Here is a 26,237-nt window from a genome sequence, read left to right as displayed (position 1 = left end):
TTTTCCTCGTCTCAAAGGAAATTAAGTGCAGCAGAAAATGCTTTATGCTAGTTTACCAACTGAATTACAGATTACTGTCATTACACAGAATAACTGGCCTGTCAGAACTTTAAAAAAAAAACCCTTCTTTAACTGCTTTGAGTATGGTAAAAGGCACAAGCTTTAGCCCTGAAGATTTATATTTATCCAAAAAACATATAGCTTGAGCAGCATCAGGCCATGCCTCAGTTTTTGTTGCAATTCGAGCATGTATACTCAATGAATCTCTCTATCCTTAACTTCTGTTGTTGGCACTGTCTGCTAAAAAACTATCAAACTAGTTGTATTGGTGTTTTTTGATATAACGCCAGGAACTGGACTGAGATAACTGAAGCTCATTTTACACAAGGCACCAAACAGAACATGGCTGAAGAAAAGCCTGTGACTCTGAAGTGGAAGACTTCATTCAGCCTTCTCCTTTGATGTCTCTCTTTCTAGCTCACACACCACACATTAAATGATCTGTATATGTACTCAGTTATCTATCCCTCAGCTGAAGAGTCAGCAAAACCTCACAGGAGTCCTGTCTTAGAAAAATAGACATTTAAGCCCCGTGAGGGGGAATCTCACATTTCATGGCAGGCACTTGATTTTAAGTACCAATGCATGTCATTTAAGTGCCTTCCTCAAGAGCCATTCATCTGCTGGAGCTGAAAAAAATTAGTTATCTATGAACATCTTGCAGGGGCTAGGGAACATATAACAGGTTAAATAGCTCAAGATTCTGTCTCCTTAGAAAGGGTGAGAGAAAATAAGCCGCAATATAAAAAAAGTGACACCAAAGACTGTTATAAGAGAATCAAAAGCTTATTCATTAGAAATGTCATATAAAATACAATGATGTCCAGGACAGGGTTCAGCAGTAGAAGAGAGTCCCAAATCCCTTACCCAAACCCAAGGGAAGAACCTATACAGTACAAAGTAGTGATTTCAGAGAGGAGGGCAAGGGAAAAGGCTTTAAAAAGCAATTTCCTTGCTATACAGAAGAGAGCTCTTTTGCTTCAAGTCACTGCCAAGCAATTAGGGCCCAGCATCAATCCCTGCTCAGACGTGCCGCATGAGGAACAGAGGCCACTACTACTTCCCCACCAGTTTACTGAAAACGTCATAGATCTCTGGCTTCTCTTGTGCAAACTGTTCTGCTGTGTTCTTCTGCAACCAGTCAGATGAGCGCATCTGCTGCTGCAGAAGGCCAATGAGGTCACCGAGATTAGAGCCACCAGCACAGCCTGGTTCCTGATGACGGGACACAAAGATGACTTCATCTGTGCTGTCTGCTTTACCCTCTTGGTCTGATTGGCAGGGCTGATCCCTTTCCTCGGCCAATATCTCACGTTCCCGCTCTTCCAGGACCTTACGAATCCGTTGCATGCCTGGAGTGGTTAAAGGGCAGAAACAACCATGGATTGGGACAAAGTTGCAAGAGTCTCAAAATCCCAGCTGGGTCTATATAGACTTAAGATATGAGAAAGAAGAGAAATGGAAAAGGCCAGGGTTACAGAGTAGCTTGGAAAGGGGAAAAGATGTAGGGAAGAAGGACTAAAGCTGGAAAGGCTGGGGAAAGATAGGGGATGGGAAGCACTGCTCACCTAACTGAAGTCGGTGTGTCTTGTCAGCAAAGATGATGCGGAACCAGCCGGGCTCACTACACTCAAAGGCTTTGCCACAGGACAGCAGGACTTTGTTACCGAGAAAGCGTCGCCAAAGCAGCATCTCCTCCTCAAATGTTCCTGTCCTAAGGTACTGGGAGCAGCAGTACAAACAGGCAAGAGGTTGGTAACATGCAAGGCTCAGTGATTCTTACAGGCTGTGATCCCTACAGAGTTTGGGGAAGTGGGGCTGGGAAGTAGCTGAAAACCCTGGGAACTATAGCTATGGTAGAATAGGGGTAAGAAGAAGGAAACACCTTCAGAGGTGTTACATAAGGTCACAGCAAGAATGAAAGGATATCTACAAAAGGGTCCTTTGCAGGGCAATTACCAGAAAACTTACATATCTCCTTTCCACTCATCAGGAGGACAACATATTAATACATTTGTTACAATTCCAAATTCTACTCCACGATCCACTGTGCATACATCTGGCCCAGCCCCAAGAGTAGCCTTCCTTCCTGAGACTACTGACCTTTCGAAAATCAATCCAGACAAAGAAGCCTGCATTACGATTGAGGAAGGGAACTCCAAGGGTCTTCAGTTCATCTGTCACATAGGTATGGGCAGCTTTTAGACGGGCATGATTGGCCCGCAGATACACTTGATTGATCCAGTCTAGCAAGGGGGAGAAGACAGAGGAATTTCACAAACTAATCAAGAATTCAATTCCACAATGGTTTCAGCCCTTATCATCTGATAAGTGGATTGGGATCAATAACATCTTTATCCCATCTCACCCCATCCCCTTCTTTCCTCACCCTTACTTTTATCTCCTCTGCAGAATGGCAGAAACACTCTTCAAAAGGTTGGTGTCCATGCTGAACATCATTCCCTTTCACCTTCCTGTGGGAGGTGCCCTAGACACCACAGATTCTGGGTTGCTGAGCAGAGCAAAGCTAAAGATCTGACTCAGTTTCTCTCTTCCCACACACTTACACCCCTTTGTTTTTGCTCAACAGACCATGCACAACAGTGACCACTGCTGTGCAAGTAGCCTTCTCACGTGTCCAACCTGTTACTTTAACTCTGCTGGCTATAAACCCTTAGAATTGTCAGCCACATCTTATATGCAGCCCGAGGATTAAGGAAGGCTGTTAAGTCACCTGCTTCAGGCTACAGATTCCTTGGGAACATAGGGAACAAATCCTCTAAAGTCCTCAGATAACAAAGAATGGTAGATGATCACGTGTGAAACCACTATCTGACTCACCTCTGTCTCTGAGCAGCTGTGCAATTTTGTGCTGGACAGGCCCACAAACCCCATGGAAATAACACAATGAGGCCACAGCATTGGCGACATCTTGGTTCTCTGTGTACAAAGTGCCAAACCGAATCCCAGAGACAGCAAAATCCTGCCAGAAGCACAAGCACAGATTACGCTTCTACAAAGAAATGTTGGAATGCCAGTACCATCACCTTGCTCTTTTCAGTATGGGGCCAAGGCCTCAGGAGATACCAGGCCAACTGTACAGTTATGTTAGATGCAGCCTGCCTGGTACATAGCACTTACCTTGCTTATCCCCCACATCACATGAGTCCTCAGTGGATCAGGCAATCTGTGAGTAAAAGGGTACATCAGGGTAGTTAGAGTCATGGGTACTCAAGTTTTTAGATCAGCAGTGCAACATTCCAGAAACAAAAAAGCAACATTTCATGAGGCCCAACAATGCAGCAGGAAACCTGGGTCAAGTAGCACAAAATCACATCTATCTACCATATTTTCCCAAATCCAAGATGACCTCCCAACAAATAGATTCTATACAGGGAAAATAATTAATTTGTTATAATTTTCCAAGTATAGAATAAGGTGATTGGAGGGTCATGTTAAATTCCTCCCCCCTCACTGCTGCAACAGGGAAAGAAGCCCCATCTCCCCTTCCATGCTCCTCCACTACTTGCTGCCCCTGCTGCCTGCCCCCATGCCTCCCTCCCCTACCACTTGCCCCCACCAGTGATTTCCTCTCAGCCACTTATCCTGAAGTGGCTCCGTCTATCCAACAGTGGCAGCAGGTATGGCCCCAGCCCCCAGAAGACAGTGGCTGTGGGTCACAGCCATAGCCACAGCAGCTCCCCTGCTATTGTACCAGCTCCCCCATGCTCCCCTCTTCTGCTCTCCCCCCCACCCCCATCACCACAGCCTCCCTCAGACTCCCCTCACAACATGAGCCACCCTAGCTCCAACCTCACAGCAGCTGCCTGCCCTGCGTAAGTAGTTAAATCCAAGACAAGGGGGTTTATTCCCCATATTGAATATGAAGGGAAAAAAACATATCTCGTTTTCAAGTAAATACAGTATTTTTAAAGCCACTACAGGAACTAGTTTTAGACATTTTTCAATACTTAACAGCTACGTTTTGTTGCAGATCATGGACAAAATTGATAGAGAAGCACATACAAATCTGCACATTCAATCTCTTCAGTCTCCGCAGGAGGAGACTGAAGGGGGATCTTGTGGCTGCCTACAACTTTATTAGGGGCCACCAGCAGGGACTTGGGGAAAGTCTGTTCACCAGGGCCCCCCTTGGAGTCACCAGGAACAACGGCCACAAGCTGAGGGAGGATAGGTTTACGTTAGATATTAGGAAGAACTACTACACTGTAAGGGTGGCCAGAGCCTGGAAGAGGCTTCCCAGAGAGGTGGTGCTCTCACCTTCCCTGGAAATCTTCAAGAGGAGATTGAATAGGTACCTGACTGGGGTCTTATGACCCCTGCCACCCCCAGTGCTCCTTCCTGCCCATGGCAGTAGGTCAGACTCGATGATCTGTCTAGGTCCCTTCAGACTCATTGATTCTATGAATTCTAGAAATCAGGGGCCTGATATTAGAAAAAATAAAATGAATTTCTTCATTGTTGTCTTAACATTTCAAAGAAGACATTTTCAGGGCAGAATTTAAGACATTCTCTTGCAAAAATGTTGTGAACTCAAATTCAGTAACTTAGGGCTAACACAGGACAGTAAAACTGACCAACTGACTTTCATTGTCCATGCAAGTAAAACATAATATAGAAACAAAATCAATGAAGAAAAAGAAGATCTTTTAAAAAAGCTATTAAACAACATTTGTAAGAATTTTTTTAAATGAGCTTTGTAACAACCGTCTCACTTTTATGCTGTATTTAATAAAGCAAATTCCTAGTTCTGCAGTAACGTGATTCTGCTGTTGTGAAATCTGATGGTTTAAACCAGATTCAAAAAGGGACTGGACAAATTTTTGGAGGAAGGATGCAACTGTAGTTATTAAACACAGGAGTTCAGGGTACAGCCTCTGGAGGCAGCAATTGAGAGGAGAGCATGGGAAAAACCCTGGTCATGCCCTGTTCACTCTTCTTTTCAGCATCCATTTTCTGCCACTGTGTGACACAGGATACTGCAAGATGGACCTGTAACATGACCCAGGAAATGGCAGTTCTCTTATAATAAGTAAGCAATGCTAAACACCAGCCTTTACATACACCTATAGAACCAATGGGACAGGACACCAGTGTTTAGAAAAGAAAAAAGGCAACACTCAGCAGAAAAATGAGCTTCCGTTTCAACCTTCTGGAAGAGTCACAAGCAGTAGACTAAAACACACATTTAAAAGTATTTTCAGGTAGAATAGTTAAGATTGTTCTTCGTTGGCAACCTTCAAACCATATAGACTAGGAGGATCTGCAAAGCAATCGTATGAGATAGACCCAGCACCTGCTGGGTCACAATTCGAATCTTAGGCATAAACCCCGACAGCAAGTCGCAGTCTTGTTGACAGGTGCCTAGGGAAGTAGAGCTGGCTTTACCTGTCCATCCCTAGAACACTGTGGAAAGTGGCTGATTCATCAAAAACTGACAGCATGTAGATCTCATCTACTACTACATGCAACTCATGCCTGAAATGAAAAAAGAGAGAGATTATGAGAGTACAATACCACAAGTTTGTGCCTGAAAAATCAGAGGTAGAGTCAAAATTCTGGGGAGACTTGCTTTCTACAAATAATGGGGCATCAAAATTTTGCCCAATCAAGGGTCAGAGAGACACCTTCTCAGAAACTTAAGGGCCATGTAATGTATGCATAATATTGGAGCAAGACCCACACAGCTCATTTAATCTCTCTCACCACAACCATGTCAAAGCTTGCAGTAATTTCTAATTCAGATTTACTTAACCTAAAACTAATTTTTATCATCACTTGAATAAGCTATAACATAATCCACCTAGAAAAGATAGGAATTGGAGGTGGTTCAAGCACCTACTCTGAACACCTTCAAGAGCAAATTGGATGCTTATTTTGCTGGGATCCTATGACCCCCGCTGACTTCCTGCCCTTTGGGTGGGGGGCTGGACTTGATGATCTTCTGAGGTCCCTTCCAGCCCTAATGTCTATGAAATCTATGAAGTTAGAGGGAAGAAGCTGATTCTTGTGAAAGATGGAATTTCACCTCTCTCTGCTTCCCAGTTTGTACATACAAAACAGTTGTGGGGGAGCTAACTCAATTTCCTACAACAGCTGGTGTATCTCACCATATTCCTATGAGTACCTGACAGATTTAGTAATTTAATGCATTTCATGGATGACCAGGACTGACAAACAGGTATGACCAACACCCTTTTACACAACAGCTTAGCCAATCCAGGGATGATGAAATGGCTACGTGGTGTGCCATCCCTCCTCCCATTCTTCAGCTCTTTCCTCTGTGACTCAGAACAGATGTTTTTTCTGGTATACAGGATATTCAGAGCCAAACAGGCTGACTAGTACACCTGACTTGGAAAACTACCTCTGACCTAGGTCTCTTCAACCCTTCAAGCTGACGCACCTTTTTGCAAAGTCCAGATAGTCACGTAGCTCTGCAAGCGAGTAGATGTCACCTAGAGGATTTTGGGGATTCAGGAGAATTAAGGCCTTTACAGCAATGCCCTATAAAACAACCACCAACACAATATTAGAACACTTTGTTGTAAATTTTCAGCCCCCCTTCTGCTAACATAGCAAGACTCCTATTCATTCTACAAGAACTCACACCTCCACCATGCACAACAATGTATCTCACCCCAATGACCTGATCTGACCATGCATAACAGGGCTGTGCGAAATTTCACCAACCGTTTTGTTTCGAAGCTGTTTTGACATGTTTCAAGCTCGAAACAGCGAAATTGGAATGAAACAAAATGCATCGAAACAGCTCCAAAACAAAATGAGGGCATTCAAACCGTTTCGAAATGTTTTGAGTTTTGAAGCAGCCTGGTGGTGGGAGGCAGGGGAGAGCCAGGGCTGCACTTTGAGAGGCTCTGCAGCCCCATGTAGCATAGCTCAGCTCAGCAGGGAGAGCAGCCCTGGCTCTCCCTGCCTTCCACTTGCCAGGCTGCGCTCTGATCGGCTGGCTCCCTGGGGCTGGCAGAGCTGATTGGAGCACAGCGTTGGTTCTGTCCACCTCATGCCATGGGGTTGCACTCCAGCTGGCTCCGCCAGCCCCATAGAGCTCAGCCTGGCAGCGGTAGGCAGAGCACAGCTCTGTCCATTGCTGCGCTGCGCTCCAATCAGCTCTGCCAGCCCCCTGGAGCTCAGCCCAGTGGCAGGAAGCGGAGCGCAGCAGTGACTTTGTTTACCTCCTGCCACTGGGCTGTGCTCCATGGGGCTGGCACAGCTGACTGGAGCACAGTGTAGACTCTGTCCACCTCCCACGCCAGGATGCACGCTAATTGGCTCCACCAGCCCCATGAAGCTCATCCTGGCAGTGGGAGGTGGAGCACAGCCTGGCAGTGGGAGACAGACAGAGCCAGTGCCACGCTCCAATTGGCTCTGCCAGCCCCATTGAGCTCAGCCCGGCAGCGGGAGGCAGACAGAGCCAGCGCTGCACTCTGCCTCCCACCACCAGGCTGAGCTCCATGGGGCTGGTGGAGCCGATCGGGGCACAGACTGGTGGCAGAAGCAGGCAGAGCTGGGGCTGCGCTTTGCTTCCCACTGCCGGGCTGAGCTCCATGGAGCCCAGTGCTGGGCACCGGCTACTCCCAGCGCCAGTCCCAGGCAGCAGTGGCAGCCTCCCATTATCCAGTGCAGATCCTGGGGCCCGCACCCTGGGAGGAGTCCAGCACAGCCCCGCAGCCCTCCCAGGGTTACGGGCCCCCGGATCTGCGCTCAGATGACAGGAGGCTGCCGCTGCTGCCTAGAGCCAGTGGCAGCATCCATCTTCCCCTGCGCTGGGTGCAGGATGTGCCCAGTGCTCATCCCAGGCAGCAGTGGCAGCCTCCTGTCAGCCGGTGCAGATCTCAGGGCCCGCGCCCCCAGGAAGTGTCCAGGAGTGCAAGTCCCCGGATCTGCGTCCAGATGCGAGGAGGCTTAAGTTGCCTCTCCCATCTGAGACCAGCGCTGGGCACGGGCTGAGTCCAGCACCGGACAAGATTGTTACTGCCACAGCTTGAGCCTTCTCTCATATGGAGCACAGATCTGGGGGCCTGCACCCCTGGGAGAGCTGCTGGGCTGTGCCAGACTCCTCCCAAGGGTGCGAGCCCCCAGATTGGTGAATCAGATGAGAGGAGGCTGCCACTGCTGCCTGGGACAGGTGGCAGTAGCAATTTTCTGTGGTGCTGGGCACAGCCTGAGCCCAACACCAGTCCCAGGCCTCCTCTCATCTGGCACAGATCCGAGGGCCTGCGCCCCTGGGAGGAGTCCGGCACAGCCCTGCAGCCCTCCCAGGGGTGCAAGCCCCTGGATCTTTGTGCTGAGTGCAAGCTTCCCCCGACCCCCGCTGCCCCCTGACAAAGATCCTCTCACACTTCCTCAGTATACAAGAGAACCTCTTGTATCTAGTATATGAGTTTAAGATAAATGGGAAGAAATCATTTGTGAAGGCAACTAGGAATGGAGTGGGCAAGCCAGGACTCTGGCTGCCTGTTCACAAACTCCAAAATGTGCCTTAACAGGGGGACACCAAAGTAGGTAACAGCAGAGCAGAAGTACAAGTGGAGGGGTTCAGAACCTACAGGAAAAGCTTGCCCAAAACTCTTGTCTCTCTTTTGTACCTCCAAAATATACACCACTTCCTCTAGCAAACACTCTTAAGAGGCCCAACAAAACCAGACTCAACCACATTTACCTCTGCCCGGGCATCCTGCAAAGCCTTTTCTAGCTTGTCCACTGTGAGTTGAAAAGGCCGAGTGTTTGTCCCAGTGATCTGAAAAGGACCCAAAAGATAAAAAACAAGTGCTGTCTACAGAACATATTATGAACCATATTCTCTGCAAAATTTCCCAAACTACAAAACACAGCAATTACTTAGCTTCCATTCTCCCATTCCAAGAAAACAACAAGGAAATAAATAAAAATCAAAGAAACCCTGCTAATGGATCACACAGAGATCTTCCTGTTATTCTAACCTGTTATCCTATTCCTCACCTAAATTAGGAACACCTTGAATTGGAAAGAAGGGAGTTTTGTTTCTGAGGCTTATTCTAAATTTGTTTCTGTTTTTTTTTGCTGCGTCATTACTGCATGTTTCTGGGAGTGGGCAATCAGAGCATAAACCTGGAAGCCAGAATTCTAATCCCACCTTGGAATAGGTCTGTAGTCCTGAGCAAGTGAATTAAAAAAAATAGTTTCCTTAACCAGGAAATGGGATAATACCTGAAGGCTACCACCTAGGTCAAAGATCAGCAACCTTTTGTCTGCATGAGCTAGACCCCTTGACTGCAGGCTGCAAGTCTTCACTCTTCCCCCTCAGTCTCCTAGCACCCTGCTGCCTACATATAGCTTTGCTGCAGATTCCTGGCCTATCTGCAGCAAGCTTAAGCCTAGGCATGCCCCAGAGCAGCAGGCTCTGTAGTGGAGGTGATGAGCAGAAGGCATAGCTCCATACCTTTGAACCCCTGTGTCAGACTGGACCTCCATGACCTAGATCTAGCCTGTGGGCTGTGGGTTGCCAGCCCTTGGCCCAGGTTGTTCTGAGGACTCTTTTCAGAGCATGAAAGTACTGAGTCAAAGGTTTTAGTCAGGGAGTACTGTTACTGTGCCTTCCACCAATACGAGGGGTGCACTGATAGAGATTTTTTGGGCCAAAATCAATGACTGATTTTTAAGAAGCCATATCGACCAATACTGATATGATTCCAATATGCAGCCAGGCAGCTTGGAAACCAGTGTTGGGCTGCTAAGTCTATTGTGGGGGTAGGGGGGGTCAGAGCATAATGAGGCCCCCATGGTGAGGGAGGGAGCAGGTGCTGCTCAGCTGGGGTGGGGCACAGGACGGAGCTGCAAGCAGCTTGTCCGGAGGGCACAGAGATGGCTCCCACCCTGCAAGCACCACAGGAGCACATGGAGTCATTTCATAGATTTCATAGACATCAGGGCTGGAAAGGACCTCGGGAGATCATTGAGTCCAGCCCCCTGCCCAAAGGACAGCAAGTCAGCTGGGGTCATAGGATCCCAGCAAGATAAGCATCCAATTTACTCTTGAAGGTGTTCAATGTAGGTGCTTGAACCACCTCCTCTGGCAGACTGTTCCAGACCTTGGGGGCTCGGACAGTAAAGAAATTCTTCCTTATGTCCAGCCTGAAGCGGTCTTGCAGGAGTTTGTGACCGTTCGACCTCGTCATCCCTTGGGGCGCTCTGGTGAACAAACGTTCCCCCAGATCCTGGTGGTCACCCCTGATAAACTTATAGGTGGCCATCAGATCACCCCTCAGCCTACGCTTTTCCAGGCTAAAGAGTCCCATGGCTCTCAGCCTGTCATCGTAAGATCTGTTTTCCTGACCTCCGATTATGCGTGTGGCTCTCCTCTGGACTCTCTCAAGCTTCTTCACATCCTTTTTGAATTGTGGGGCCAAAAACTGGACGCAGTACTCCAGTTGTGGCCCCACCAAGGCCGAGTACAAGGGGAGAATGACGTCCTGGGATTTGCTCGAGAAGCATCTATGGATGCAAGCCAGCGTTTTGGTTGTTTTATTAGCCGCAGCATCGCATTGCAGGCTCATGTTCATCCTGTGGTCAATGATGACCCCCAAGTCTCTTTCTTCTGTAGTGCTATTCAGCGTAGCACTGCCGAGCCTATAAGGATGCTGCAGGTTTTTCCTCCCAAGGTGGAGAACCTTGCATTTTTCGGTGTTAAACACCATCAGGTTCTCGTCTGCCCATTTGCTGAGCTTGTCCAGGTCAGCCTGGATCACCCGCCTATCTTCTGGCGTGGATGCTTTGCCCCAAAGTTTGGTGTCATCGGTGAACTTGGCCGGTCCACTCCTGACTCCAATGTCCACATCATTAATGAAGATGTTGAACAGTATGGGTCCCAGGATAGAGCCTTGAGGGACCCCACTGGTCACAGGGCACCACAATGAGTGACTGCCATCAATTACAACCCTCTGGGTCCGACCACGGAGCCAATTTCCCAGCCAGTGGATCGTGGTGGAGCCAAGGCCACAACTGGGCAGTTTGGCCAAGAAGTGATCATGGGATACCAGATCAAAAGCTTTTTTGAAGTCAAGATATATGACATCGATCTCTTCTCCCTCGTGCAGGTAATAGGTCACCTGGTCATAGAAGGAAATGAGATTGGTCAGACAAGACCTACCCGCAACAAACCCGTGCTGGCTATCCCTTAGAATGTTAGCCTGGGCCAGTCCCTCAAGGATGGCCTCCTTAATAAACTTTTCTAAGATCTTCCCCAGGATAGAAGTCAGGCTAATGGGCCTGTAGTTAGCCGGATCCACTCTCCTCCCTTTCTTGAAGATCGGCACCACATTGGCCTTCTTCCAGTCTTCGGGCACTACACCAGAGCGCCAGGAGTTTTCAAAGATCCGTGCCAGGGGCTGGGCTATGATGCTCACCAGCTTCTTGAGTACCCTGGGGTGCAGATTGTCAGGGCCGGCTGACTTGAAGGTATCCAGCTTCTCAAGGTGTTCCTTCACGAGGTCAGCATTTATGGAGGGTAGGGGATCCCCCTCACCCAGATCTCCCTGTCCCACAGCAGGCATGGGCATCCCATGTGACTGATGAAAGACTGACGCAAAGTACCTATTTAATAGGTTGGCTTTTTCCTGGGCATCAGTTGTCAGTTGCCCTATCTGGTTTAGCAGGGGTCCAACGTTGCCCTTGCTTTTCCTCCGGCTCCCCACATCTGAAAAAGGACTTTTTGTTGTCCTTGATGCTTGAAGCTAGTTGGAGTGCAGTTGCAGCCTTGGCTTTCCTGGTTTGCTCCCTGCAGGACCGGACCAGCGCAGAATAATTCTCCTTGGAGGTGAATCCCGTCCTCCATCCTTTGTAGGCTTTCCTTTTTAGCCGCAGGAGGTCCGCTAGGTCCCTGGAGAGCCAGGAGGGCTGCTGTGCCTTCTTGCTGACTTTCCTCCATGTTGGAATAGACTTGGCTTGTGCATTGAGGATCACTTCCTTGAGAAGCAACCACTCTTCTCGAACTCCCATCTCCCTGGGGTCATGGTCCCTAAGGGCCTGACCGACAAGCCTCTTGAGCTTGTCAAAGTCGGCTTTTCTGAAGTCAAGGACTTCTGTGTTGCTGACTGACTTGCCAGCTTTACGGTGGATGGTGAAGGTGATCAGCTCGTGGTCACTGTCACCCAGCTTCCCATCGATCACTAGGTCGCTAATTAGGTCGTCCCCTGTAGCCAGTACCAGGTCGAGCAGCGCTTTGCCCCCGGATCTGTGCAGGATGAGGGCAGGCTGCCACTGCAGGCTGGGAACAGGGGCTGAGCTCAGGGTGAGTGGTGGTAGTTCTGGGAGGGAGGTTGGGGGAGCTGCAGCCACCCCAAAATTCACTGTAGCCCCCCTGTAGCAGTGTCACCACCCACCCCAAGCACAGCCCTGGCCCAGCCCCCTGCCGGGAAGAGCCTGGTGTGGCCCCAGGTCACAGAGACAGGCCGCCACACCCCACGCTCAGATCCAGGGTCCAGAGGCTCATGCCCTCCTGTGCCTTCCCAGGTGCACGCAGAGGTGGGAGATGCCCCCCTGCCAGCATGTCCCCGAAACGAGCCACTCATGGCTCCGTCCCACATCCCACCCCAGCTGTGCAGTGCCTGCCCAATCCCTCCCTCAGTACGGTGGCCTTGATCTGCATCCCCACACACCCCTCTGCTCCTTCCCCCACAACTGGTTTACCAGCCAGATGCTGCTCTCCAAGCCGCCAGGCTGCACTCCTGGCCACATGCATGCTGCGGCTGTGCTCATGCACAGGGCATTTATCAGCCACATTATCAGCCACATCAGGCAAAAAAAGATGATTTACAATACTGTCAATTTTCTCTATATCAGTACCAATCCGATATGGCACTGATGTATTGGTGCACCTCTAACTGATACCAATTCTTTTTACTTGCAAAGCTGTGCATTCCCCACACTCAGTTCTTACCTTACTGTCTAAATAGGCGTAGACCAGCTTGACATTGCCATACAGGAACACGCTCTGGGTGACACCTCCATAAAAGGGTGTGGCAATCAAGATGGCTTCTAAAACCAAGAAAACAAACCAATGAACTACAGTCAAAATCTTTTCTTCCTTACTAGGGCATGTTAGTGATATTTTGGCTCCCAGTTCCATGCTCTATGATCCCTGGAAATTTTTAAGTTAGTGTTTTTCTCCAACCTTTCTGCAAGTTTCTTTTGGATCCAGTGCAAGCACTGGATCAGGAAACATCCATTCTCAAGAACCCAACTCAGCATCAATACACTTTAGACCTACATCTAGACATGCATCCATCTTGAAACAATGGAGGAACTTAGGAGTAGATAGGTAAGAATGCAGGAGACCTGTGTTCCCAATGAAGGGATGTGAATCTGATGGCAAAAACTGCTACAGATACAGCCTTAGCCTCCTCTACAGTCATTGCAATGAAGAAGAGCAGTGTTTGGGAGAAGGCACAGAGTAATTAATGACTCTATCAATATACCTCTAGCATACAGTCCTTGTATTGTAGCTACCATGTTGTAAATCAATATGTCTTCTAATAATCCCACTTACCCCCTGGATCACAGAGGACTGTAGCTAATGCAGAAAACAGAGAGCCGCAGCCATTCAGCACAATCACCTATAGAAGAAAGAGCGAGACAGATGCTAACTCTACTTGTTGAAGGACATCACTACAAAATAACTTCTGATAAAGTCACTGAAATCTGCTGTTTCCTCAGTCCTCTAGCACAGAGATGCCCAACTTTTTTGACCCAATGGGAGCCTCTTAGGCCCAATTCCAGACCATAAGAAGCCCTGTGGACCAGCAAGCTGCCTGTTTAAAATCACAACTCTAGTACAACAGAACTACTACACAGTCACGAGACTGAGGATTTATCCTGAGGTGCATCAGCAGAATAGTGCTAGAGAATATAGGAAAAGAACAATCTGAGCATTCTCTAAGTCTAGACAGAGGTCAGGAGTGGAGCAGGAAGTGTTACCACAAATCATGAGTGAGGTACCTTGGCAGGATACAGTGGAAGCAGGAGGGAAAGAACAAGGGAAGCTACATGCTGGAAGTGAAGTCTATTAAGCAAGTTGTGCATGAAGAGCTGTGGGAATGTCTACAAGTCACCATACTGATAGCAATGATCACACACTTGTTTCCATGGTAAAAGCATCAGTCAGTTAAAGTTTAAATATTTGTAAAACATAATAGACAAAACTGCTCCATAATGAATGGCAATATATTAGAAGACACACCAACAGACATTCAGTTACCCACATTTTCTGCCTTAAGAGGTGCAGGAGCCTTGCAGTAATAGGTCAAAAATCGGGCCACTTCCTCCCGTAAGCTGAGAAAGACACAATAGCGAAGACTGGTTCAGGTTATTTTCCAAGAGGCTGAGTTTTCCCAGATCATTCAGAAAACAAACCAGGACACATTAGATACTGGTGGCTACAGCTAGAAAATAGTACAGAATATAACTCAGGAAATTGGTACCATGCTCTAAAGCAATGGTTCTCAACGTTTTTAGACTATGGAAAATAGAGCAATTTTTCAATGGCAAAGAACTCAGAAACACTGCAACTGGTCAGAAAGTTCTTAACACTGCTACTTCCCGTTTTAAGTTTCTGGGTTTGTCTTGTGAATCATGCTTGCCCACCTGGCATTGCTAACACTACGTGGCACCCCTGAAAGATCTCAAGGCATCCTGGTGGAGACTCATGGCTCTAAGAGCACTTTATATGCATGATAAAGAGGCACAGAAAATATCTACAGCTATGCTCACACTTCTGAAGTCTGCTTAGTCAAGACATAAATCATGGGAAGGATTAACGGCCAAAATCATTCACTGTAGTTACAGAGAACTGTGTGGGACTTACCCATCTACTTAATACAAGCAATACTTTTTTGTTTTTTTTTAAAAGCAAACTGCTATCTACTCAGATGCATCAAGAATTGTAACCGTGTCACAGGTAGAGATTTGGGAAGAAAAGGAAGGGGTATTAAATAAATTTCAGCTGACCTATGCAACAGACTTGGTCTGCATTCATGGATTCTGATTAGCAGGTATAAAGGAATATAAAGGAAACTACTTACAACATATGTCCTTTCCAATCAGGATATTGCAGCAAGGGAGGCTCCATAAGGTTCATATCACTCTGTGTCAGCTATCAGAACAAGAAGGAAATAGCACAACTATTAAAATCAGAAACATAGGCACAGCTGTACAGACAGGACCCATACGTACGTGCACACGTAAACATACCCACCCCGTACTGACTTCAGCAGGATTAAAATAGGCTTTGGAAAGCATATGGAGATCAGAACTGTGCAGCAATGCTTCACTGCATTCACTGCACAGAGATCTGCAAGAAAGAAGCACGACGGCCAATACAAAATGAATGTCCATAGAAAAGAGACCCCTACAAAGGATGTTTTGAACCAAATTAAGCAGCCCTAAGATCTTCAATGAGGCCCTGACCCAAGTTCTGATGATAGCAACTCTCAGCTAGCTAAGAATTAAGTCCAAGTTGTAAGAACTTTCCGTAGAGCTCTAAAGAGCAAGAGGGAGATGAAATTGACTTTGAATTGCAGACAGATAGGTATTTTCCTCTCATATGAATGGATCTAAGCTTTAGATATGCCTCAGCTGCAAACAGATGTGGCTTCTTCAGCTCTGCAGTTCTGGAAAGTTTTCACAAACTATATTAAGGCATAAGGAGAGTTTTCTAAAGGCCAGAGAAAGGTGAAATTTACAAATCTCCCTTGTGATAGAAGCTATATTTCTCAGCAGGAAAGAATTCCCTTCAGTTTCATATACAGTTTCACTCTTGTTGGCTCCAAGATCAGTAGCCTTTAGGACTTTTTTCCTGTTTATATTTAAATAAAATGCATATAACTATTTTCTTTTAAATATTTTCAAGGCAGTAACCAGAAGGACTTCAAGCAGTCCAATTCACGAAGTCACAAAAGGAACCACAGTAGTGATGAGAAGGCTATTTTACGTAAAAGAAAAGGAAACAAAATTTCAGACATGGTGCTTTTTCATGGATTTGATAAAAAAAGACCAAATTTAAAGGCAGTGATTAAATAAATGAGAAGGGACAGGTGACAGCTACAAAAGGAACAGAAGGAAAATCAGTGGGCAGATGAAAATATTTTCTCAAAATATAAAAAATGTAACAACTAGGATCCTGATTTCCTTTTCTGAGTGCTGAAATGATACTGACCCTCATTCCAAGCAGAATTATAACCTAGCATTACAGGCTCAGATAGTATTTTCCTCTATTCACTTCTGTATGCCTCTTGAAACCTATTTAATGTAGAAGCATGCCGCCTCAGATTTTCTTCCTGAACTCATCTGGAGAATACAGCATCAGAATACACACCAGAAGCCTTGGCCCAAATGGCAATACAACAAGAAGCCAGAGGGGCCTTAAAGGTGCTACTGCACAGATGAGCAAATCATATGGACCAGCTAGCAAGGAAAACCATCCAAGACTTCATCCCTAGGATGTCATGTCTGATCCTGCTTGGGTTATGGGTCAGAGGCTGTAGACAGAAATCCAATAAGTTACTTTTTCCTCACTGCATACAACAGGCATTGCCCATCAATTTGTGAAAAATTTGTCTTCTCATAGGCCCAACAGGTATACAGCTCTGTGAGTCAATGCTATAAACACTAAAGGGAAGTGATTCAAAAGTCAGAAGCAAATTTTTTCATTTCCATATCTAATATAACATACATGGAAATTACCAGCAGCATAAGGATGAGTGAAGTAGAAATAATTCACTGTCCCCTCAAGGCTAATGTGAACACAGCTGTCTTCTGTCTCTCCCTCATCCTATTTACTGCACCCATTACATTGACAAAAAGGGATGGAGTACAGGGAAAAGAAACAGCCTGCACACCCTACAAGGCACCTTGCAGGTTTCTGCACATAGCTACCAGGCACCAGTTCTGCCTTACCTGTTCTGCTAGCTGGAAAGCTGAATGTTGTGGTGACGTACCCCCAAGTCAGTGGCGTAGCAGGCAGAAATAAAATAAGGAACATTTTGAGGATGGACAGAAGTGAAATAGGAGCAAGCATGAGAAAGAACTTCAGTGAACCCTAGTGGAGCCTGACTCTGCCAGGTACTCAACACCAGCTCTACCCAGAAAGAAATGTGTACATAGGACAAACTGTTGTCTTTCCATACAACAGCCTGAACCAGTGCAAGCCCCCAAAGTTTTTGAGCTATATGCTATGCCTTGGGCCTTTCCCTAGTGTAAGTGACCACAATGATCATTCAGAGACTCACTAATTTAACCATCATGACATAATCGATGCTACTGTTCACTTGTGCCAAACTCTGCCAAGATTTGGAAAAGTTCAAAACTGTACAGCTTGGTAACAGACTCTATCAACCTCTTCTGAGCTGAATGTTGAGGAACAGCAAAATGGGTTCTGAAGCTTAGGGTTAGACACCTCTGTGTCAAATGAAGATGTATCAACATGAAGAAATCATTCTTTTTCCCATTTGTATCTAGTTTTTCCAAGATTGTACCACAAAGAAGGGTAATAGAAAACCTCATTTTTCAATCTTTGGCAAGATAATTTATAGAAATACACAGCCATGATGGGCGATGAGAGCAGACCAGAGACCCTGACAGATATGCACTCATGGAGAAATAAGTTTTTCACAGTGATCTGAATGACATCAGCAAACCACGTAGCCAAGTGTAGGACCCAGGAGAAATTATGCAGAGTACTGCCAACTTACCCGCTTGGACATCAGATCAAAGCAGAGCTTATTCTCACTGGTACCAAAATTAATTATCCCCTAGGGAAAAAAAAAAAAAAAAGAGAATGATTTTTTGGAGATAGGAGCTGTTGCTGTGCTACCTGGATTTCTTTGTTAGCAAATGCTCTGGAACCGGGTAGAAACCCAAGGCTTATATCGATTAACATAACATATATGACTGAATCATTCATTTCATTAGAGCATAAATCTGCCTTCATATAATTCTTTCTATCTGAGAGAGCCAGGATTTATACTCAACACATTTTCAGCTGTCTTTTGGAAATACTTCTTTATCCAAAATTCTGCACTCATCAGACAGTGAATTTCTACTCTAAAAATTTATTCATAAAAACTTCACTTTTCTTACAGAGCTAAATAGAAAAGGCAGGTTGCAGTATTGTTGCTTGAGAGAAGAAATGCTAATCTGTAATTCCTGGCTCAGAATCTGACATAATAAATTCCAGAGAGAATAAATCTGCTATATGCATCTTTGCTCTCAGCCTGGGATGAGTCAGTCAAGAAATTAAAAAACAAAAAACAAACAAAGAAACAAAACAACCAAGATAAATACCAAGCCTGTATGTTTATGATATTATTGTTATTTTTATTTATATATCTATAAATCAATTAAAAAATCTATGTATATTGTAAACAAAAATAGACAGCAATGAAGAAAAGTGGAAGCTTGTCTCTTGGGCTATAGTTGGTATGGTGAATGATTCTATTAGAGCATTATGAAACACAGGAAATCCAAGGTGGGAAAGTGACAGACCTGTACAGGGTAAGTGAATGGCAAGCAGTAAACAGGTAGCCTAAGCTCTGAATGATGCCTTAAATGGGATGCAAAGCATACCTTTCTAAGAGTCAGTTACAGAAACTCCACCATGGCTTTGAAAACTTAGCTGGGTCCATCTATCTCCTGCATCATCATGTGATAAAAGATGTTACATTCAGAGCTCAATGGATGATATTAATGATGTACAAGGTAGAATACAGTTCTGCTTGCTTTCCTGTAACTTTAGGGCTAAGTACAGATATTCAAAAAGCCTGAGCCTGAATCAATTGAATTCTTGCAGGTTAGTCTAATCTGCATAGATTGAACCAGCAAGCAAGTGAATAGACATTTACTTTTGATTCCACAAGTTGACACATACATGCCTGCAATGACTCAGACCAGAAGCTGGGGAGGGGGTTTAAACCCCCACCCTGACCTGCGTGGTCCTTAGCCATGGTGTTCCTGGAGGGGTAAGGGGAAAGCAGCCCCTGCCAGGCATTTCCCACCCTCCCGCCTCATTGCTCGAGTGAACAGGGAAACAGAGAGGGGTTTAATTCCCTCTCTCCCCTGTCCCACCAGCTTGTGCCCCAGCTGGGATCTGCCTGGCTAGGGCGCAGCAGCCCTTGTCAGGATCGCTCCCCCCTCACTGCTCCAACAGCAGAGGCAGGGGCATGGCCAGACACTGGCTGGCATTGCCCCCTGAGATGAAGGGGGCAGAGAGGGGTTTTATTCCCCCCGGGGAACCCCAGCCGGGGTCTTCCAGCCCCAGCCGCCACCTCTGCTGCTCTTGTCCCAGCCAGGCAGACCACGGCTGGGGTCCATGCTGGTGGGACAGCGGAGGGAGTGGGGAATTAAAGTCCTCTCCATTTCCCCATTCACTTAAGGCTGCTGCCAGAGCTAACCATGCCCCCGCCACTCCAGTGGCATGGTGGGAGAGCAGGAAATGCCTGGCAGTGCCTGCTTCCCTTGTCCCTCTCCAGGCACACCCCAACTGGGGACTGCACAGGACAGGGTGCGGGTTTTAATCCCTCCCAAGTCATACTCAGGCTATGGGGGCCTAACCAACCCTGCCCCCCCAGATTAGTTTTCCTCCAACTGAAGGGTTTGCTGTAGCACTGCCCAGCTTCTGGCCTGAGACACTGCAGGCATGTTACTGCATTTGTGGAATCAAAAGGGAATGTCCATTCACTTGCTTGCTGGTTCAATCTACGCAGGTTAGACTAACCTACAAAGATTGAATTGATTCAGGCTTGAGCTTTTTGAATGTTTGTATTTAGCTCAAGTGTGGGCATCTGGTCATGCCCGACCCTGCTGCTGCAGCAGCAAGTGGGGGGAGACCCTGACATGGGCTGCTCTGCCGTGGCTAGGCAGATCTTGGCTCAGGTCTGTGCCGGTGGTATAGGGGACACAGTAGGGAATTAAACCCCTCTCTGTCCCCCGTTTGCTTGAGGCTGCTGCCGGGGCTGACTATGCTCCCCGCTACTTGAGCGGCGAGCAAGGCAAAATGCCTCATGGGGGCTGCTGTGCCCCTGCCTGGCAGACCCTGGCCAAGGTCCATGCTGGTGGGACAGGGAAGGGAGAAGGGAATAAACCCCTTTCCTGCCCCTTTCACCTTGGGGTGGGGGGCAGCATCTGGCCACACCCCTACCCCTGCTAGAATGGAGGGGTGGCACCAGCCTTGATCCACTGGAGCAGAGAGCACAGCTCAGCCAAGGGCTGAAGAGCATGCTGGGATGCTGAGGGACTCTGATTTAACTTAAACCAGGAAGGGATCTGGGACAGAAGTTCCATAAACCAGTTTGACCTCAGTAAGTTAAGTCTGATACTACATTCAACCAGGTTTATCTCAAACTGGATTTGGCCATTTTGAAACTGGTTTATGTGCACTGAACTTATGTTCTGTTACAGGTTTAACTGTTGTCTGATCACTTAAACCAGCTGAAGTGTAACTTGTGTTCCTAGCCCAGACGTTCTGCAGATCACCACTCATTTGAGACAGGAAACTCTGCTAAGGCAACCCAAAGCTAAAGCAAGTGCAATCTTTGATATACAAGAGGGAAAAAAATATATTTGTAGTTAATCTTCTGTGCTTTAATAAGGCAGAGGTTGAGCCAATTGGCACCTATGAGATAAAAATCACATTCTAGCCCACACTCAGCCAGCTGTTTTAAAAAAAAGAAAAGAAAAAAGCAAAAAACCAAACACCCTTGTTCAGGTGTCTCCTAGCTGGAAAGGCACACAGCAGGGGAACTTCACTCACATTGGGGTTTTTGTCTTCATCATATTTGTCAGCATGATAGGCCTTGTAACCCTCCTCTGTGGAACCACGAAAGATGTTGGCAACGTTTCCTCTTGCAGACAGGTAGGGACTTTTCTGGAACTCACCAGGATTACAGAAACCATACATGTTGGATCTCCTCTCAGAGACGGGTCGGCCTAGGTGCATGGCCCTCACCTCTTGCAGGTCAACTCCTCCAAATCCGGCAATATCAGACAGCGCCTGGCCAAAATCTAAGCCCCTGGGCAATGCAACAGAGGAAGAGGAGCCACCATTGCTCTGCTTTAAGATGCTCAGCATCTGAGCAAAAACATTGAACATACGGAATTCATGCTCCCTCTCCAGTTCAAAACGCCGCTGCTCCAACTGCATTCGCCGCTCTTCCACCTCCAGATCCCGCTGCAACCGCCGCTCTTCCATCTGCAAAAAGCGCTCTTCCATGGCCCGCTGAGAAGTCAGGGTCTTCAGCAGGAGGTCATCGAGGGGATCTTTCACTCGCTGACCTTTCCGTTTCTTCCGCAGACGGTGCAAGGTGGAAAAGCCAGGTCGAGGCCCCACGCTCTGAATCCGGGATGAAGAGGCCATGTTTGGCTCACTGAAACCTGTGGATATTTCAAAATAAAGAACTAAATTGTCAGCAATTCCTTTAAAATGACAACACAGCATTAGGACTGGTGTAAACAGACACTTGCTACTCCCGCCTGGAAAAAACAAAAAAAATAACATCAGATTGCCCAAGTCCCACAGGAAAAGTAAGGTCATATCTATCTAGCACATGCATGAAATCAGCGTGTTTTATCTTGCCGTGCTCCGATTCAGCACTTTCTCCCTGGCAATGATCCAGAATTAACTACAACAAATGACAATCCACTCTCCCTATGCACTCTACAAGTAGTATGATGACAGGGAGACAAAATCCCTTTCCAACTTCAGTATTTAATCAAAGTGATGCTGTCTACCCGCTCCCCCTCAATCAAAACATTCAAAGTTCTGCATCCCACAGAAGCCAGTTCTGTAAATTAATTACATTATAACTAAATAAGCAATTTTGTTTGCTGCACCCGCAGGTAAAACAATGTTTCTCTTCCCTGAGTTCTGCATAGAACAGAGAGAATTAATTTAACTGACACTGCTGGCGACCATTCGCAGATGCATTCATTGTCTTCGACCCACACGTACCTCTAAAGGTTAGACCCCAAAAAAGGGCTCAGGCTTGAATGAAAAGATGCCATCCTACCTGATGGCGAGACACTGGTCTCAATGGGAATCTCCACCCTGGAGATGGGAGAGTCATTCTGGGCCCTGTCCAAGAAGGCTCGCTCCAACTCGTGCTCGTCAGGCGAGCCCTGCTGGTAGGACATGGGTGGCGGAGGCTCAGGGGTCAAGCAGCGTTCATCAGAGTCCACCTCCTCGCATTTGATCTCCATCAGCTCGGGGTGCTGCGAGTGTCCGAAGGGCAGCGTGGAGGCAGCAAACTGATGGTGGTAGCTCTCCACCATGGTCCCCTGTAGCACCTGCTGTGCCACGCTGCTGCTGAGGGAGCTGTAGGCCAGCGAGGGGCGGCTGGTCAGCACCCGGTCCATCGCGTCGTAAAACTTCCACGTCCGCCCGCCCCGGGCCGCCTTGTTGTTGTTGTCCTTGATGCGGCGGTACTCCAGCTTCATCTTCTTGATCTTCTCCCGGCACTGGTCCCCCGTGCGGTGGATGCCCTTCTCCCGCAGCACCTCGGCGATGCGGTTGAAGACGTGCTGGTTGCGCAGACAGCTCTCCAGCTCCATCTGCACCGACTCGTCGGCCCACAGCTGCAGCAGCTCCACCACCTCGGGGTCCGACCAGTTGCTGCCCCGCTCGTACTTCTTCCCCCGAAAATCCATGGCTCCTGCCCCCGGCCCAGGCCAGCGCTCGGGGGCAGAGATGCCCCGGGGATCAGCGCTCAGCCCGCATGCACCCAGCCCCTTAAGGCCAGGGGTGAGGGTGAGGGGGCAGGGGCAAGGGCTCGGCCCGGCGGCTCCAGGGCGCCCCGTGTGTGCGCCTCAGGGCGGCGCTCACCCGCGCCAGCCGCCGGCGCGCTTGGCCCGGCCCGGCTCGGCTCGGCTCGGCCTGCCGCTGCAGCCGGGCGGAGCGAGCGGCTGGGCCGGGGGGAGGGGGCCTGGCCGGCATGTTCACATCCGGGGTGATGGCACATGCGTGCTACCCTTATTCCGGGATAACTTTTTTTTTGGTCCGTGCCAGTCAGTGGCCTAGGCTGGGGGGGGGGGGGCGGCTGCGCGGAGCCCCTCCCCGGCCCGCCCTCCGGGAGGAGACAGCCCCGCCCCGCCCCGCCCCCCTCAGGCCGGTCCTGCCGCCCCGGGAGGCATCTCTGCATCAGCCCCGCTGCATCATCCATCCCAGCCAGGGCTTTGGCGAGGGGAGTCTTAAGAAACCGTCATGGGCAGGGCCGCCTCTAGCCCTGCCGACCGCCCCCAGCACCGCCAGGCGGTCCCCACTCCCGCCATCTCCGGGTGGTCGCCGACTGCTGGCTGGCACTTGCCACCCCGTCCTGCACCTGTATTACTCATCTATAATTGATCGAGTACCTGGCCCGGGGAGAAGGAGTACTCTGGCTAAGTCAGCTACAGTTCGTATAGCTAGCTGTAAACACCTCCTACAGTCTGTCAGAAGTGGGTGTCAAAGCCTGGCTGGTTCTTTAAAGTGTTCTTTACAGCAGAAAAGCAGGGATGTCCTTTCTAAAACAGGCGCTTATGAGTCATGTCTAGCTTGCTGTTCAGTTTTCAACATGGCATTATGTAGCAAATGAGCATGAAACTCTTACCTGGCCCTGAGGAAAGTCAGCAAGAAGGCACAGCAGCCCCCCTGGCTCTCCAGAGACCTAGCGGACCTACTGTGGCTAAAAAGGAAAGCCTACAAAGGATGGAGGACGGGATTCACCTCCAAGGAGGATTACTCCGCGCAGGTCTGGTCCTGCAGGGACCAAACCAGGAAAGCCAAGGCTGCAACTGAACTCCAACTAGCTTCAGGCATCAAGGACAACAAAAAGTCCTTTTTCAGGTATGTGGGGAGCCAGAGGAAAAGCAAGGGCAATGTTGGACCCCTGCTAAACCAGATGGGGCAACTGACAACTGACGCCCAGGAAAAAGCCAACCTATTAAATAGGTACTTTGCGTCAGTCTTTCATCAGTCACATGGGATGCCCATGCCTGCTATGGGACAGGGAAATCTGGGTGAGGGGGATCCCCTACCCTCCATCAATGCTGACCTTGTGAAGGAACACCTTGAGAAGCTGGATACCTTCAAGTCAGCTGGCCCTGACAACCTGCACCCCAGGGTACTCAAGGAGCTGGCGAGCGTCATAGCCCAGCCCCTGGCACGGATCTTTGAAAACTCCTGGCGCTCTGGTGTAGTGCCCGAAGACTGGAAGAAGGCCAATGTGGTGCCGATCTTCAAGAAAGGGAGGAGAGTGGATCCGGCTAACTACAGGCCAATTAGCCTGACTTCTATCCTGGGGAAGATCTTAGAAGAGTTTATCAAGGAGGCCACCCTTGATGGACTGGCCCAGGCTAACATTCTAAGGGATAGCCAGCACGGGTTTGTTGCGGGTAGGTCTTGTCTGACCAATCTCATTTCCTTCTATGACCAGGTGACCTATCACCTGGACGAGGGAGAAGAGATTGATGTCATATATCTTGACTTCAAAAAAGCTTTTGGTCTGGTATCCCATGATCATCTCTTGGCCAAACTGCCCAGTTGTGGCCTTGACTCCACCACGATCCGCTGGCTGGGAAATTGGCTCCGTGGTCGGACCCAGAGGGCTGAGATTGATGGCAGTCACTCATCATGGTGCCCTGTAACCAGTGGGGTCCCTCAAGGCTCTGTCCTGGGACCCATACTGTTCAACATCTTCATTAACGATGTGGACATTGGAGTTAGGAGTGGACTGGCCAAGTTCTCCGATGACACCAAACTTTGGGGCAAAGCATCCACGCCAGAAGATAGGTGGGTGATTCAGGCTGACCTGGACAAGCTCAGCAAATGGGCAGACGAGAACCTCATGGTGTTTAACACCGAAAAATGCAAGGTTCTCCACCTTGGGAGGAAAAACCTGCAGCACCCTTATAGGCTCGGCAGTGCTACATTGGTTAGCACTACAGAAGAAAAAGACTTGGGGGTCATCATTGACCACAAGATGAACATGAGCCTGCAATGCGATGCTGCGGCTAGTAAAGCGACCAAAATGCTGGCGTGCATCCATAGATGCTTCTCGAGCAAATCCCGGGACGTCGTTCTCCCCTTGTACTCGGCCTTGGTGAGGCCGCAGCTGGAGTACTGCGTCCAGTTTTGGGCTCCACAATTCAAAAAGGATGTGGAGAAGCTTGAGAGAGTCCAGAGGAGAGCCACGCGTATGATCAGAGGTCAGGAAAACAGATCTTACGATGACAGGCTGAGAGCCATGGGACTCTTTAGCCTGGAAAAGCGTAGGCTGAGGGGTGATCTGATGGCCACGTATAAGTTTATCAGGGGTGACCACCAGGATCTGGGGGAACGTCTGTTCACCAGAGCGCCCCAAGGGATGACGAGGTCGAATGGTCACAAACTCCTGCAAGACCGTTTGAGGATGGACATAAGGAAGAATTTCTTTACTGTCCGAGCCCCCAAGGTCTGGAACAGTCTGCCAGCGGAGGTGGTTCAAGCACCTACATTGAACACCTTCAAGAGTAAATTGGATGCTTATCTTGCTGGGCTCCTATGACCCCAGCTGACTTCCTGCCCTTTGGGCAGGGGGCTGGACTCGATGATCTCCCGAGGTCCCTTCCAGCCCTAATGTCTATGAAAATCTATGAAAATCAAAGTCCAGTTTGTCCCCTGCCTTGAGTCTCCTACGCTTGACTTGACCCCAGTGCCATTGAAGCACAGCCACTGGAACGGGCAGCAAAAAAGGATGAACCTGGGAAGGGGCAGACCTGAAGAGGGGACCTTGTTTCCCTCTGCATCCTGCATTAAAAGCCCACTGGGTTCCAGACACGGATGATTTCAAAGTGAATGCCGTAGAGCTAAAGTCTCAGGGAGTGCTTCATGTGAAAGAGTGGCCATTAGGTCTGTTAGGCTGAAAGCAGGTGGAAGGCAGAGGAGGGTGGCACCAGTTAGTCCTAGAGCTTTTAATATATCAAAACTGATCTTTCAACCAGGCTGCTGCAGCACCCTAGGATGCCTTGGGATCCATTCAGGGTTGTAAGGCATGCCACACAAAGTCAGTATTGTTCTCTGTGCAAACATTCACAAGATTAAAGCCAACAGTTTCAAATAAGAATGGTGCTAAAAAAAATTCTGACCTGTTGTGGTC

The 26,237-nt window shown here is 48.2% G+C and overlaps 1 protein-coding gene across 1 annotated transcript; it reads right to left on the bottom strand.

The window, feature by feature from the left end:
• Positions 1 to 827: 827 nt before the first annotated feature.
• LOC149871697 (1-aminocyclopropane-1-carboxylate synthase-like protein 1) lies at positions 828 to 23,090 on the bottom strand. Its single transcript, XM_090032972.1, has 15 exons — positions 22,137 to 23,090; positions 20,882 to 21,501; positions 17,826 to 17,885; positions 15,159 to 15,229; positions 14,340 to 14,409; positions 13,628 to 13,694; positions 13,019 to 13,116; positions 8,765 to 8,842; positions 6,488 to 6,588; positions 5,470 to 5,559; positions 3,202 to 3,247; positions 2,902 to 3,043; positions 2,164 to 2,306; positions 1,629 to 1,782; positions 828 to 1,412 (listed from the first exon to the last, which is right to left on the bottom strand). The coding sequence occupies exons 1-15, from the start codon at positions 22,771 to 22,773 to the stop codon at positions 1,117 to 1,119; spliced, it is 2,673 nt and encodes an 890-aa protein (XP_089889098.1). The 5' UTR covers positions 22,774 to 23,090; the 3' UTR covers positions 828 to 1,116.
• Between the last annotated feature and the right edge of the window lie 3,147 nt (positions 23,091 to 26,237).

Source organism: Crocodylus siamensis, chromosome 2 (genome assembly GCF_052110815.1).
Source record: "Crocodylus siamensis isolate JL-2025a chromosome 2, ASM5211081v1, whole genome shotgun sequence".
Lineage (NCBI taxonomy): Eukaryota > Metazoa > Chordata > Crocodylia > Crocodylidae > Crocodylus > Crocodylus siamensis.
The sequence above is the reverse complement of the archived record's forward strand: the minus strand, read 5'-3'. Positions and strand labels throughout refer to the sequence as shown.

Bases quoted from the DNA above. Each gene is read 5' to 3' on its own strand.
- LOC149871697 (XM_090032972.1), bottom strand. From the start codon at position 22,773: ATGGATTTTCGGGGGAAGAAGTACGAGCGGGGCAGCAACTGGTCGGAC. The intron at 5,560-6,487 runs GTGCGTCAGCTT...TTTTCATTTCAG, and splicing joins TATCTGGACTTTGCAAAAAG to GCATGAGTTGCATGTAGTAG. The intron at 2,307-2,901 runs GTGAGTCAGATA...CCCCCTTGCTAG, and splicing joins ACAGCTGCTCAGAGACAGAG to ACTGGATCAATCAAGTGTAT.